At 26.3% G+C, this 16,357-nt stretch overlaps 1 protein-coding gene across 7 annotated transcripts in view; it reads right to left on the bottom strand.

The window, feature by feature from the left end:
• Positions 1-16,357, bottom strand: part of LOC136082347 (uncharacterized) — a 448,050-nt gene that overhangs the window by 297,389 nt on the left and 134,304 nt on the right. For all 7 annotated transcript variants that reach the window (XM_065801362.1, XM_065801364.1, XM_065801367.1 and 4 more), the window contains exon 13: positions 10,999-11,130. In XM_065801362.1, coding sequence (XP_065657434.1) covers positions 10,999-11,130 — 132 coding nt within the window. The remainder of the gene's footprint in view (positions 1-10,998; positions 11,131-16,357) is intronic.

Here is a 16,357-nt window from a genome sequence, read left to right as displayed (position 1 = left end):
ATATATATATATATATATATATATATATATATATATATATATATATATATATATGTATTAATATATATATATATATATATATATATATATATATATATATATATATATATATATATATATTTATATATATATATATATATATATATATATATATATATATTTATATATATATATATATATATATATATATATATATATATTTATATATATATGTGTATATGTTTATATATATGTATATATATTTATATATGCATATATAGTTATATATATATATATATATTTATATATATTTGTATATATATGTATATATATATTTATATATATATATATATATGTATATATATTTATATATATATGTATTTATTCTTGTATATATATATATATATATATATATATATATATATATTTTTAAACATCTTCACTTCCAACAAGGCTGCAAGCAGCCACTAATTAAAGTTGGAAATTACTGAAGAGAAAAGATGAAGTTTGTAGAGCAAGATAACGATTGACGGACGATTTAAAAGATTGCAAATTATATGAATCAGGAAAGCAAAATGAAGGAAGCAAATTCCAAATAACTTATGTTTGAGGAAAAAAACTAGACGAATAAGCGTTTTTGGAGCACTTAGGAACAGTCACAGAAAAAGGATGACACTTAATTGAATGACGAGTAACACGAGAATTAATTTTAGTAGATGGCACAAGAGACGCTAGCTCTTTAGAGCAGTGCCCAGTATAGTATTTGTAGAAAAGAGAAAGAGAAGCAACATTACGACGATGTGATAATGGTTGAAGGTTGGCTGCAAGAGCAGGTCCAACTATGTTTACAATGCTTTTTTGCACCTTGCCTAAAAAAGAAAGGGCATCATTAGAAAATCCGCCCCAGATATGGCAACAGTATTCCATACAAGGCCGGATTTGAGATTTATAGAGATAGAGAATAGAATCCGAAGGAGGAAAGTGACGAGCTCGATAAAGAGATGCAACCTTAGCAGATGCTAATTTTGCAACCAACTTGATATATGGTTTCCAAGAAAGATTGGAAGTAAGAGTTAATCCTAGAAGATGAAGAGTAGATGACTGATCGAGTACATCACCGTTTATAAATATAGGAAGATCTAAATTATTGCGATAACGATTGGCTGAAAAAAATTGAGTTTTATCTGAATTAAAGTTTACCAGCCACTGTGAGCCCCATGCTGTAGCAGAAGTGAGATTCTTTTCAAGCTCAAATGCCCCCTCCAAGCAATCAGAAGGTGTTGGTTTCTTATCACGACAAGAATAAATGGTAGTATCATCAGCAAACAATGCCACCTTAAATGTGAGAATATGTAAATTAAAAAAAGTATACGGCCAAGGATAGAACCTAGAGGAGCCCCTGAAGTTACAGAATAAGAAGAAGAGTGTTGTCAATCGAGGACAACTTTTATGCTACGCTTGGAAAGGAAGGATTCAATGATCTTAAAGATGTTGCCGGATACACCATAAGAAGAAAGCTTATGGAGAAGACCAGCATGCCAAATTTTGTCAAACGCTTTTGAAATGTCAAGAGCGATGGCCTTAACCTCTCCACCTTCATCTAATGCACGATAAAACCTGTCAGTTATTACTGTTAGCAAATCAGCTGTAGAACGAGAAGATCGAAATCCATATTGATTATCAGAAAGTAAGTTATTAGATTCAAGATGAGAAATTAAGTTTTGTTAATTAAAGACTCAAAAACCTTGCTTATGATAGGAAAAAGACTTATGGGACGGTAGTTAGACAAATCAGATCGCTCCCCAGAATTTTTGAAGATAGGGATAACAGATGCCGCTTTCCAGCAGGCTGAAAAACAAGACTCTGATAAGCACTTGTTGAATAGTTTTGAGAGTATAGACGACAGCTCCGGAGAACACTTCTGCGAGACAATAACAGGTATGTTGTTTGGGCCACAAGCTGTTGAAGAGTCTATGCAGGAAATCACTTTAGATACAGATGCTGGAGTGATATGAATGTCAAGCAATGGATCAACCTATTTGTTGACAATATCAAGTAGAGTGCAATTAGTGGAATCAAGAGATGATATTAATGAAAAGTTTTTAGCAAACAGTTCGGCTTTGTCTTTAGGTGAGGTGACAAAGTCTGAACCATACAAGAGAGGTAGAATTATAGATTTGCCCTTATTATTGATAATATTCAAGATTCTCCAGAAGTCACGAGAGCCTAATTTTTGAAATGAGATACGAGATTTCATGACCTGATAACAGCGGGCATTGGCGTTAGACAAAACCTTTTTACAGTTGTTTCTAGCAGTAATAAACAGACGTTTGTTTTCTGGAGAATTGTTTTGCTGATAAATATGGAACTAACGGTTTCGATTGGCAATCGCAGCAGCACAGTGTGAAGAAAACCATGGAGGAGAGTGAGGCTTGACCTGGAATCGTCGAGAGGGAATAAAAGATACCATGCCAGCCTGAATCCACGAAGATAAGTAAGAAGCACATTTGTCGACAGGAAGTTGAAAGATTTTTACCCAAGGGCCATCACGAAGAAAATCACGAAAAGAATCCCAGTTAGCTTTACTGTAGTTGTAAGAGGCTCGATAATAGGGGTATTCAGGTGATGAAGAAGAATGAGATATTAGTTTTAAAGAGATCAAACTGTGATCAGAAGCACCTAAGGGTGAATGTGGAGAAACTGAGCACTGACTAGGATCAGAAACAAGACATAAATCGAGTAGAGAAGGTAAATGATTAGGGTTGCCTGGAAAGCGAGTTGGAAAGTTGACTATTTGAGTTAGGGATTGAGAAAGGCAAAAGTAGTGGGCTTTAATGCCTGCAGAGTCACTGACACTCGAGCCAAGCCATTCAGAGTGGTGAGCATTAAAGTCACCGACAACAACTATATTAGCTGATGGATAAAGAGAGAGGGCTTGGTCAATATGATCAGAAATAACATCAAAAAGAGTGCAGTCTTGAGATGAAGGAGAGCGATATAGAACAAAGAGAAAGGCAATAGAGTGAAGTGGTGCTAAACGAAAGCGCATAAAAGAATAGTCTGTGGATTCAAACCTAGTTTCATGACAAACAGGTGAATTCTTACGAATGTAAATGCCCAGGCCAAGCATGTGACAGTTGGAGTCTTTACGAATCAGAGGAAGATAACCATCAACACTAAGATCACAAGATGAGACAGCCGAACTCAAATTAGTCTCACAAAGAGCAAGTAGGTCTGGTGAACTTTGCAAGAGATAAGACTCAACACAAGAAAAGTTTCTTCGAAAACCACGAATATTAGTGAATGATAGGTTTAGAGAACTTGGTGATGATGATGGTTTTTTGTGTTTTATAGTTTTTGGTACTTTATTCGTTTTTAAATTAGATTGAAGAACTTGACTCAAAGCATAGATAGTACTAAGAACACCGTTTTATAGCCCAAGCAATCGCCTCATTACTATTAATAAACCCTAAGCCGTAACAAAGAGCTCCAAATGTGGGCTCCGCAATGAACACCAAAAGTACAAACAGGGACAACATCCATGCGCAACATGGCACTGTTAATGCTTTGATATTTTTCAGCTGTTGATGGAATCAGCCTCTCTGAGAGCTACCACAGAGTTCGGGAAACCTGACTACCAGCCGGCCTCAGAACCATAAAACTTAGTTTTTTGAGCTGTACCCTCATAAGGAGATAATAGAATGAGTTGCCTAGTCATAAAAACAGTGACACTAGCAAACCCATGCATTGAGTCAAGATGATCCAGCATTTAACATCCTAAACTGGAAACAATGTATTAAAAATACATCTGCGCCAGCCTAATAGATGAAGAAGGGGTGCGAGACTGCTCAACAGATAGAATCTGTTTACCCCTTAAATCTTTGCCAAGGAGGCCTTCTACAAGACAGTAACTGGGTGCATTTAACATCTGCCCAAGATGAGTATTTTTTTCGAGACACCATCTCTAGCCTTTACTCAACCAAGAGCCCCAATGCAGGGGGTTTTTTAAATCGGAGTTGGCATCACCTAGCCTTTGCCTAAAAAGGCGTATCCTACAAGGCAGCAGGACATGAAGCAGTTTGTACTGGGTTAAAAGTTACCAGTAGCAGGATAACCTGATCTGACAAATGTATATATATTTATATATATTTGTATATATATTTATATATATATATATATATATATATGCATATAAATTTATATATATATGTATATATATTTATATATATATGTATATATATATTTACATTTATTTGTATATATATGTATATATATTTATATATATATATGCATATATATATATATATATTTATATATATATATATGTATATATATTTATATATATATATATATATATATATATATATATATATATATATATATATATATATATATATATATATATGTATACATATTTGTATATACATGTATATATATTTATATATATATGTATATATGTTTGTATATATATGTATATATGTATATATTATTATATATATATATATATATATATATATATATATATATATATATATATATATATATATATATATATATATATATATATATGCATATACATTTATATATATATATATATGTGTATATATTTATATATTTATGTATATATATTTATATATATATTTATATATATTTGTATATATATGTATATATATTGCATTTTTGTTTTCACTATTAAAATCTGCATAGTTATATTTTAATAGTTTATTGGTAAATTTTTATTGGCATAAAAGTTGTATGCTTGTGTTAACTAGTGGCAACAATGAAAATTTAATCGTATATTATTGTGAGTGGAGCTACTTTTTCCAAATCTAAGCGTAAATACTTTAACATGCTTTCATTGTTAAAAATAAAGTTATAAGCTATTCAAATTTCTTATTTTAATTTTACTAAATGCATTTTGAGAAGCAAAAAAGGAATAATTAAATATTATTTGTTAGCGTTATCGAAAAAAAATGTTGTTGATTTTTAACCTTTTGCTAATCTTAAACTTAATGCGCTGCATATGAACACAACTTATTATAAGTGATATATATGCTCCAATAAACTTTTATTGAAATACAAATTGTTTATTAATTTATATCGCATTACTGAACCCACGGAGATATTTTTGTTTTAATAGTCTACATTCTATTTTTATTTGCTTTTTAGGTATGTAAACTTCGGCTTATTTTAACTAAATCTTTCAGCTATAATAAGTATTACTCTTATGCTATATTCTTGAGTTTTTTAAAGTGTTAGTCATTAGTTAAAAAATTGTATATTTAGATTTATTTCTATATATATTGCTTTTTGTTATATTAGTATAGTTTGTTTTTTTTCACTTGCTGGATTAAACTGGTTTATTTCATATAATGAAAAAATTGAAAAAGTTATCAACAGAATCTTTCACTAATGACAATGAAGAAGTTTCAACCAGTATTGTTCGAGAAATATTTAAAGTAATGTTTTTGAAAACTGCAAAACGATATTCTTAAGTTTTTCAGTCAAAACTTAAAGTCATCTAACGACGGCATCGATCGCTTGAATGCTGAAATATTATCAACAAAAGAATCGTATAAAACTTTGCTTAATGAAAATAAATCAAGGAAAGTAGAACTTGAAAATGTCAACAAACGATCAAAAAAATATTAATGTGTTTGAAGAGATATTGAAGAGAGTCCTAGTTTTTCTTAAGATATTCAAGAAAAGAATGTTCATGACCTAGAGGAAAAAGTTCAAATCAAAACAGAAATCGTCAAACAGAAAAAAATGAAATTAGACAGTTAGAAGACAGGCAAAGAAGAAACAATCTACGACTTGATGGACTTAAATTGATCGAATGGGAAAGCTAAGAGGAAACCGAATTAAAAGTTATTAAAGTATTTGAAAACAATCTCAATATAAAAGGAGTTACTATTGAACAGGCACACAGAACAGGAAAGATAAGTTCAAAAAATCCAAGAACTATTGTAATTAAGTTATTAAATTATAAATATAAGAATAAAATATTAAAAAACGCACACAAACTCAAAGGAGCAAATATTTACATAAACGAGGTTTTTTCTTCGATACAATAATGATAAGGAAAAAGTTACTTGAAGAAATGAAAGTCAACAGGAACAACGGTATATACTTCTTTGTTATTAATGATACACTGACAGTAAAATAATATCGAAAAAATCAGAACTCTAAAATTTAATCATTTCAATTTATTATGTTTTTTGGTCTTTATCCTTTTTTACTTATAATGGATAAAACTATAAATTTTTATGAAAAATCACAATTTAAATCTTTTCAAGTAAACAAAAATATACTTCTAGAGAGTCATTCAAACCCAGATATTAATTTTTTATAACAGTAGCGATGAAATCAAAAACATAAGTCAATTATACTTCTTTAATCAGCACACAAACGGAGAATAAAGTTATGTGCCTCACAAAAACATGGTGTTGCAATATTGAAATTAAAAACAATTTAGTTTCTTAGTTAAAAAATTATAAAGTAGTTCATAAACTTAGAAACTCTAAAACATAATGATTGTGAGTCATTGTAATGATTGTGAGTCATTGACATTTGAAGTATTTTGTAAAACTACCAAAAATGTAATTGTACTTGTTTTAAACTGACCGCTTTCAGGTAATATAAAAATGTTTGATAAACATGTAAAAGTTTAATTACAAATAAAGATGTTTGTAGTAAATGTGTTGACCTTTTGGGCTATTTGAACTTAAATGTAATAGAATATGGCTTAACAAAAGCGAAGTTTTTCTGATTTAGTATTTCAAAATGGATTTATTTCGATCATAAATAAACCAACTTTAATCACCAAAACTAGTGCATCCTCAATTGATCAGATTATAACAAAAAAATATACAGACACAAAAGTTAAAACTGAAATATTTATATCCAAATATCGGATCACTTTCCAACTTTTATTGCAACCTAAAAATCTAATCTTTCAAAAAACTCGCAAAAAGTGAAAATAACTAAGCAAATCATTAATGGCGTTTCTAATAAGCTTTTTAATCAACTTTAACTTCTGAAAACTGGGAAAATATATTACAAATATAAAGCACTAACAAAGCCTATGATAACTTTTTTTGAATATTTCAAAAACATTACAATAATGCATTTCCAGAGATAACAAAAATTATTAAATCTAAAATGTATTTGAACTCATGGATAGCTACCAGAATGCTAAAATCATCAAAAAAGAAACAACGTTTGTCCAAGATGTTTCCTAAAAAAAGAGCGTTTGATTATGAATCCAATCATAAAAAATTTAAAAAGGACTTTTGAGCTAGTTATAAATTGTTTAAAGAAAATATATTATTCAAATCACATACTGAAATTCAAAGGCGACACTCAGAAAACCTGGAATAATACTTGCTTACAATACAATAATTACCAACAATAAACTGACTAAAAATGAGTTATTAATTGTTTTTCAAATGTTAAAACTAAACTAAGGATTAGGAGTTGATGAAATAAGTAGTAATGTTGTAATAAAATCTATGCGTTATTTAATAACACCGCTGTTGCATACTTTTAATCTTTCTTTGAAACAAGGAATATTTCTAGAAAGTTTTAAAACTGCAAGAGCTATACCGGTTTTTAAATCGGGTGATGCATCTAATGTCCCTAATTATAGAACTTTTTCCATTCTTCCTTGCTTCTCTAAATTATTTGAACGAATAATGTATATTAGACTGTTCTCTTTTTTAGAAACAAATTATATTTTGTACAAGAAACAGTTTATGTTCAAAAGGGTCATTCAACTGATCATGCTATTCTTAAACTCGTTTATGATATTTTTCGAGCCTTTGTTAAAAACGAGTATACACTAAGTATTTTTATAGACCTTGGCAAAGCCTTCGACGCTATTGACCACCATATTTTGTTAGAAAAACTAATAAGTTACGGAGTTAAAAATGCAAATATAGTTTAGTTTAAAAACTACTTGTTTAATAGAAAGCAGTATTTTTCTTATGATGATGGTAAACCAGAAAATATGATAATCTCTTGTGGAGTTCCTCAAGGCTCCATTTCAGGACCGCTTTCGTTTTTAATATATATTAACGACTTAAGCAGAGCTTAACAAAGAACTCTTTAAACTTACTAAATGGTTTAATACAAATAAATTGTCATTAAACTGAACCGAAATTTAGTATATTTTTTTTCATCGCCTTTATCAAAGGGACGAAATTCCTCTAAAGCTCACAATGTTAGCATTGGGAATCAATTTATAAAACGAGAACACTCAACGAAATTTCTAGGTGTTCTTGTTGGCAAAAATATGACATGGATAACCTTTTAAAACTAACTGAAAATTATATTTCTAAAAATATTTGCATACTTTATAAGGTAAAACCATATCTTATTCAAATTTCCTTAAAATATATCTACTTCTCTTTTATTCACTGTTATCTTAATTATGCTGACCTTGCTTGGTACAGCACTAATGAAAAAAAACTAAACAAATTACTTAACAAACAAAAACACACCGTCTCTCTCATTCACAACAACTATTTATTAATCTAAAAACTTAAATGTTTACCAAATAAATATATACCATCATTTGGTTTTTATGTTTAAAATCAATAACAATATGACGGCAAATATTTTTAAAATGCTATTTCAAAAAATACATCATAATTATCTCACTTGACATGCATACAATAATTATATTCAAGCTAAAACTCAATTTTAAACCACTAATATTTTTATTACAGCTAGAAACACCAAACTATGAAGTATAGTAGTTAAAAATGACATCAAAACACTTGTAAACATGAATATTTTTAAATTAAAACTAAAATAAATAATTTTAATTAATCAAAGCTTGAAGGACTTATTTTAGAGCTGTATTTACTTTATTTGCAAAGGTTTAAAAATTTAGTTCTTTAAAAACTTATTTTATATTTTTCATTTTCTTATTATGAAAAACTAAACATTTTTTCTTAAACTTTTAAATACTTTGTATTATATTTCCGAATTAGGAAGTCTTTATCGCAATAATTAAAACTTTTATATATAGTTTTGAATACTTTTTTTCGTTTGTTTATTTTTTATTTTTGCTTTGTTTTTTATTTTTAGTTTTTTTTATTTTTATATTTGACAACGTTTTTAATAACAAGATTTGAAGGCTATTTTATTTACGGATTATTGGAAGCTTGGCGATAAGATCATTTTGTCATTTTCTTGCCCCCGCCAAATGTATATCTTAAAAATATGAGAGTTGTAATTATTCAAACTGCAAATTTATTGTTAAAAAAAAAATAAAAAAATTAAAAGCCACAAGTTGAAGAAAAATTAACTAGAATTACAGTAAAACGAGCAATGGCAAAGCAACGGTTTAATATCGGCCGAAAAACGGCTGCCACGCATGGACCTTGCTTTAACGGTTAGCAATACTTGGTATAGCTCATGCATGTTTGCCGATTGTGTGCCGGTCATGTCACTGATGATGGGCCTTACATGGACCAAGCATAAAGAGTTTGGTCGTTTATAGACGCAGCATAGTGTACAAAAGTTGACTTAAAATTTTGAATTAAAATTCTTAAATTTTGAATTAAAATTCTTAAGTTTTGAATTAAAATTCTTAAATTTTGAATTAAAATTCTTAAATTTTGAATTAAAATTCTTAAATTTTGAATTAAAATTCTTAAATTTTGAATTAAAATTCTTAAATTTTGAATTAAAATTCTTAAATTTTGAATTAAAATTCTTAAATTTTGAATTAAAATTCTTAAATTTTGAATTAAAATTCTTTAATTTTGAATTAAAATTCTTAAATTTTGAATTAAAATTCTTAAATTTTGAATTAAAATTCTTAAATTTTGAATTAAAATTCTTAAATTTTGAATTAAAATTCTTAAATTTTGAATTAAACTTCTTAAATTTTGAATTAAAATTCTTAAATTTTGAATTAAAATTCTTAAATTTTGAATTAAAATTCTTAAATTTTGAATTAAAATTCTTAAATTTTGAATTAAAATTCTTAAATTTTGAATTAAAATTCTTAAATTTTGAATTAAAATTCTTAAATTTTGAATTAAAATTCTTAAATTTTGAATTAAAATTCTTAAATTTTGAATTAAAATTCTTAAATTTTGAATTAAAATTCTTAAATTTTGAATTAAAATTCTTTAATTTTGAATTAAAATTCTTTAATTTTGAATTAAAATTCTTAAATTTTGAATTAAAATTCTTAAATTTTGAATTAAAATTCTTAAATTTTGAATTAAAATTCTTAAATTTTGAATTAAAATTCTTAAATTTTGAATTAAACTTCTTAAATTTTGAATTAAAATTCTTAAATTTTGAATTAAAATTCTTAAATTTTGAATTAAAATTCTTAAATTAAAATTCTTTTAAATAAAAAAGTCCTTTCAAAAACAAAAAAGTAGAATATATTTTTGGTAAATAGACAATTAATGCATAGATATAGGTAAGTTCTAAAATACAACAAATTGCTTATATTTTATTCATTTGTTTCAAACAGTAATAGCTAATTAGAAAATTAACTTCTAAGAACTTGTTGATGATTACAAAAATATTACAGATGATTTTAATTTTCGATTATGAACTGATCGTATGATTTCTGAGTTGTTTACTCGCAATAAAAAGCGTGTTAAAATATATCTTATTTACTTTATTATGCTTTTACTGTAATACACTTTAAGATGTTAGATTTATTGCATTATCTGGATCTATCATTATCAAATCACTTTCACCTTTTTTTGGTGACTTAATGTAATTAGACTCTTAAATAAATACTTTATAATTTTTCAAAGACAAATTGGTGTGTTAAACTTTTTAACTAGTTTATTTTAAAACCAAAAATTAGAATTTAAAAAAATTATAGCATACTTTTTTAATATTCTTAAGTTTTATGTAACCAAAATTTAAAAAAATTTAATTATTTTAAAAAAATACTATACTAACAGCTTATATTGTTAATACAATTCCATAGAAGTTGTTTTGTAATATACTTGTTTTATTTTGTTAACAACTTACCAACACAACTACCATTATCTTCACTTACTTTCCATCCACTTTCACATGAGCAAAAATTAGTGCCTTCTTTATATTTACACAACCCTTGATTCGATGTACATGAAGGTGATAAGCTAGCGCAATTGTCAATATCTTAACAAATTAAGAAAAAAAATTAATCCAATATAACAAGTTTTGTGCAAATCCTGCAAAAAAATTCATAAATATTCTATTTAATACAAATTTTGAAAATTTAAAATTTTAGAACAATGATAAACTTGCTTCTATGTATAAATTTTGAAAAAATATTTCCTAGCTTAGTAGCAATTCAAATTAGTGGTGTAATTATAAGGACTAGTTTATCTAAATATGCACACATAAAGTACTTTTAATAAAATAATATTGATAATAAAGTTAAGCAGAAAAAACTGATTTAATTCTGAATTGATAATAAACAGTCTTTTTTAACCATTTTTCTGTCAAAATTGTTAAACTAGTAAAGAATTCTAATAAAACAGGGTAAATTCACAAATGACCTACATTAAAAAAACATAAAATCATTGCTTTTTTTGTTGTTTTTGTTGATATTGTAGTGTATTGTTGATTTCCAGAGGTAAATAAATCTATTTTAAATTTAACAGTATTTTTTTTATGTTGTATATTGCTAAATGTATGTTTGCATATAGTTAAGTATATATTTGCTATAAATATCGATAACATATTTACAAAAAAAATTATTGGAAATTGAACACTTTAATGTTTAATGATGTTTTCAAAAAACAGATACTTTTAATCAGCACTTAATTATCATAACACAGGTTTTTTGATAAAGAGTACATATTAAGGTTATTTTTATAAAGTTTTTTACTTATGTAATAAAGATTATAATATAAAAAAAATATGTTAATGTTGCCATAATAAAAAACTTGTTGTTTTAATGAAATAAATAGCGTTTTTAAAACTTATTTATATCCTTTCATATCAAATGGACCTTGTTTTCACAAATTCTAAAAGAAACTGAATTTAAATTTAATTAAAAGTTATAGTGGTTTTGATTAAGAAGATCAACATAGATACTCTCACTTTGTTATTTAAAAGTATGTAGATTACTACTAGACCCAATATTACTTGTTACTTCATACTTATATCATATTGACTTAGATTATAAAAATTTAATATAATGTTTGCATGACAGGTAAAACCACTTTGGTAATCAAGTCCGCATACTTACCGGTTGATAAAGGATTTGTTATTTTATGATTGCATCAAAATGAATGTTAAATAATTAAAATCAAAAAATATTTTTTTAAAATACCCTATTATTATTTCTACCTACTTTTATTTACTTTTAAGTAAATTTTTCAACTTTAAAATATCTTATTTTAACAGCTTTTATTATTAAGTCATTTCTAATGTCACGATATATAAAAGCTGAATGTTTATGAAAGTATAAGTAATGTGTTGTTAAATGTTGTATATGAACTTTTTGCTTAAATCTGTTAAAATACTTTATTCTGTTTTCACTATTTCTGAAAACAATTGTTTGAAAAAAGTGACTGTTTCATTACCAGGTAACTCACTTACGTTGGGCCAATGTATGTAAATAGTCGCGAACGTTGGCTGTTTTCTCTAATGCAAATACAACAATGAACAAGTTTTAGTTTTAACGCATTTAAATTAGTAAAAACCTTTACAACGTCGTAATTAAAAATAGTTAGCAAAGTTACATTAGCCAACCATATGTTAAAGCATTGCAAAAGTTGTTGTTTTCCATTCTAAACCCAACGTTGATCCAATGTAACGGGATCAAGGTCGGTTTGATGTATAAAAACCAACGTCGAACAAATGTGTATAACCCCACATTGACCCGATGTATATTGATTAAAGTTGATCCAATACTTATAAAGCAACGTTAATCCAATGTGTATGAATTAACATTGAATTATATACATTGAATCAACGTTGATCTATATACTTTGTAATATCGTTAGACTTTATACACGGGATCAACGATGCGTTTGCATTGAAAAAAATAGATATACAAATAAATATTTGTATTATTTATAAAAATTATTTTATGTCCGAGTATATCAGTTGGTTATTGACATATATTTTTCTGATATATTTTTCTCTTTCTTATATACCAAAATATCAAGACAAAAGTAAAACAAACATAAACAATGCCTCTTTAAGAAGATGCAAAATAATAAATATAAAAAAAACGTCATCAGATAAAATATAAAATATTTATTGCGTATATAATCTATACTAAAATATAAAACAAATTAATTTAAATTTAATATAAGTTAAAAATAACTTTGTTCAAACGTAAAAGACATCGTTGATTTGACTTAAAAATACAACGTTTCGCCGACGTAAAATACAACGTTGAAACAACGTAAAATATTACACTATGCCGAAATAAAGTACAACGTTGGGCCAGCGTTGTTTTTTGGTTGTTTAAGACATTACATTTGTAACCAAGATGATATTAAAATAACGTTGGTCGTCGATGTTGGGCCAACACAACCTTGTAATATTGTTCTAACGTTTTATTAACATAAGTGCGCTAGCTGGGCACAGAACAGTCTTTTCTATATTAGTGTAATATTACAAATATATTAGTAAAAATGACAAAGGCTGTATTGTTTAGTGATAATTTTTTTATTTTATTTTTTCCGATACTTCTTTTATGTACTTCTTTAGTTCATTTGACTCAAACAGATTTGTGACAACACACCAGCATCAATTGTAAACAGTGCTTTTGTTAAGAAAATGTTAAAAAATATTTAAGATAAATTTGGCAAGGTAGAAAAAAATGAAAAATAATCGCTAAAGCTATTTAACTTTTCAAGGTTCTTTACAGAGGACAAGCAATGTCATTTCAACGTTGGATTAACGTTGGAACAGATTTGCATCGTTGGATTAACAAAATTCCACGATTAATTAATTCAAGATGCAACGCTGCACTTTTATAATTTTGGATTGATGTGGTGTACCCACTGGGTACTTGGTAATTATCACTTTTAATACATAAAGATTATGTATATATAAGAATTTATTTAGTATTTATTGGTATATTATGTTTAGTTTGATTCACTTTCAAATATATAGGTGCGTTTATTTAATATGCTTTTTCAGTATTATATTATTCTAATATAATACTGAAAAAGTACATAAAATAAACGCACCTAAAATAAATGTCTAAAATATGCTTTCTGAACGTTTATTTAAACCGTTCTTTTATTATTTCCTTTTGACAGAGAAAGCATCTAACATAAACGTTTCAAGCACATGTCTAAGCAACGTTTCCTGAAACTTAGCGTGCTCACTAGGAAGTATAAAATCTTTTTTATGTTCAAATGATTGACTTATTTTAAATAAAGCATTAAAATATAATACACATACCAAAAAGAAAAAAAAATTTTAAAAACACAGCAAAAAGAAGATAAATTGTTTTACAACTAGCGAAGCAAATTTATTTAAAATCTTTGACATCGTATTTAATTTATCTTTTTATAAACATTGCGATGAAGAATTAGACATCCTAAAATAGGTTCATAATTTCTTTCTACGGCTAAATAATACTAAACGCACTAAAGTATATTCTTTGTTTAAACTAATAAACCGTTGCATTCAAAATATGTTAAGGGACACGAAAGATTTAAGCAAACTCAAAACAAAACATTGATACTTGCTAATTCCTACATATGTAAATATAAACCTTGTAGATAAACGTTAAAAAACACAAATTTCTAAAAACACTTAAAAACAACATAGATATTATTATCTTAAAGCCAGATAAAGGAAATGGTGTGGTTATATAACACAAAAAAATACATAATAAAGGAATTTTTAAAATAATAATTAATAAGTTCAAATTACTTAAAAAAAAATGTCAGTCTTAACAGAGTCACAACTACTATTTTAAAACTACTACTAACTATTTGCGAAACCTAAAATGAACAATTTTGGTTGATGATACAGTTAATTACAAAGTTTATCTTTCTGACTTGCATATATATTATATATTTATATATATATATATATATATATATATATATATATATATATATATATATATATATATATATATATATATATATATATATATATATATATATTTATATATATATATATATATATATGTATATATATATATATATATATATATATATATATATATATATATATATATATATACATATATATATATATATACAAAAAACCGACTTTTTTCACGTTGTATATTGTTTTGGATCAAGTTTTGATGTTTTACAATTTCCGCATAAGAGTTTACAAATGTTATGTGAAAAAAGTTTCTAATATTAATTATTAAGTTATATAAAAAAGTCGACCAACTCTTCAGACCAACTCTTCAGACTTTTCTATATTACACAGTGGGCCAGATATGTTTAAAAACGGCACAACTATTTATGGATTAAATATAGACATATGATACATGTTTATAGAGGATTTGGAATCAAGTGATTTTATTTATGGGTTCTATTTTAATTTTAGAGTGATCATGACCATACAAATGGTTAATTTAGGGGTTGTCAAAGGTGGTCATATGGTTTTTTTATGTTTTTTAAGTTAGATGGGGCATGTTGTGTATTTAAATATAGATAACTTCTGTCAGGGAACTCATATATATAATTTTTTGTTTTTAATTTCATAAAAATTTTAGTAAACTGTTTTGCAGTAAAATCGTTAGTATTTAAATAATAAAATCCAGTAATAAAAACTAAGTAAAATATGAAGTAGTTATACAGGTACTTCATTTTATAAAAGAACGCCGAGACTAGCGCAAGGCCTTCAGGTTTTTTTATTGAGCACCGTTTGTTATTTGCAATCTCAATAAATCGTAATCAAATATAGTTGAATATCCCTTTAAAAGTTTGAAGTCATAAATATAATAAATAATACCTGAAATTACGAAACGTTTGAAAATATAAAAGCATATTATCCAGAGACAAAATAATTTCTTTAAGTTTATTCTTAAATGAGAGGTATACCCGTTTCAGAGAAAAACTAAAATATTTTAAAACTATTTTATTACCAAGAGAAGCTCCATATAAATGCAATGTTTGTTTTTCCAAAGTTATTTTGATAAAATGGTTGCCGAACTAAGTTTTCTTTTCTTAAATTGTGTTTAATTTTATTTTTCAACCTATATAATCTTTCGAAAAATACAGAGTATGAATTTATTTTAAAACACAAACTATTTTGGCACAAAACCAAGCAATATTTGCATTGTTTAAATGACGATGGGTAAAAATAAAATAAGTTAAAATTTGTTAATTTAAAGTATTTCTAGTCTAATACATTACTCCTATACTTTTAGTAACTTTGTTGTACAAAAATTTAATCAAATATT

Source organism: Hydra vulgaris, chromosome 07 (genome assembly GCF_038396675.1).
Source record: "Hydra vulgaris chromosome 07, alternate assembly HydraT2T_AEP".
Taxonomy (NCBI): Eukaryota; Metazoa; Cnidaria; class Hydrozoa; order Anthoathecata; family Hydridae; genus Hydra; species Hydra vulgaris.
The sequence above is the reverse complement of the archived record's forward strand: the minus strand, read 5'-3'. Positions and strand labels throughout refer to the sequence as shown.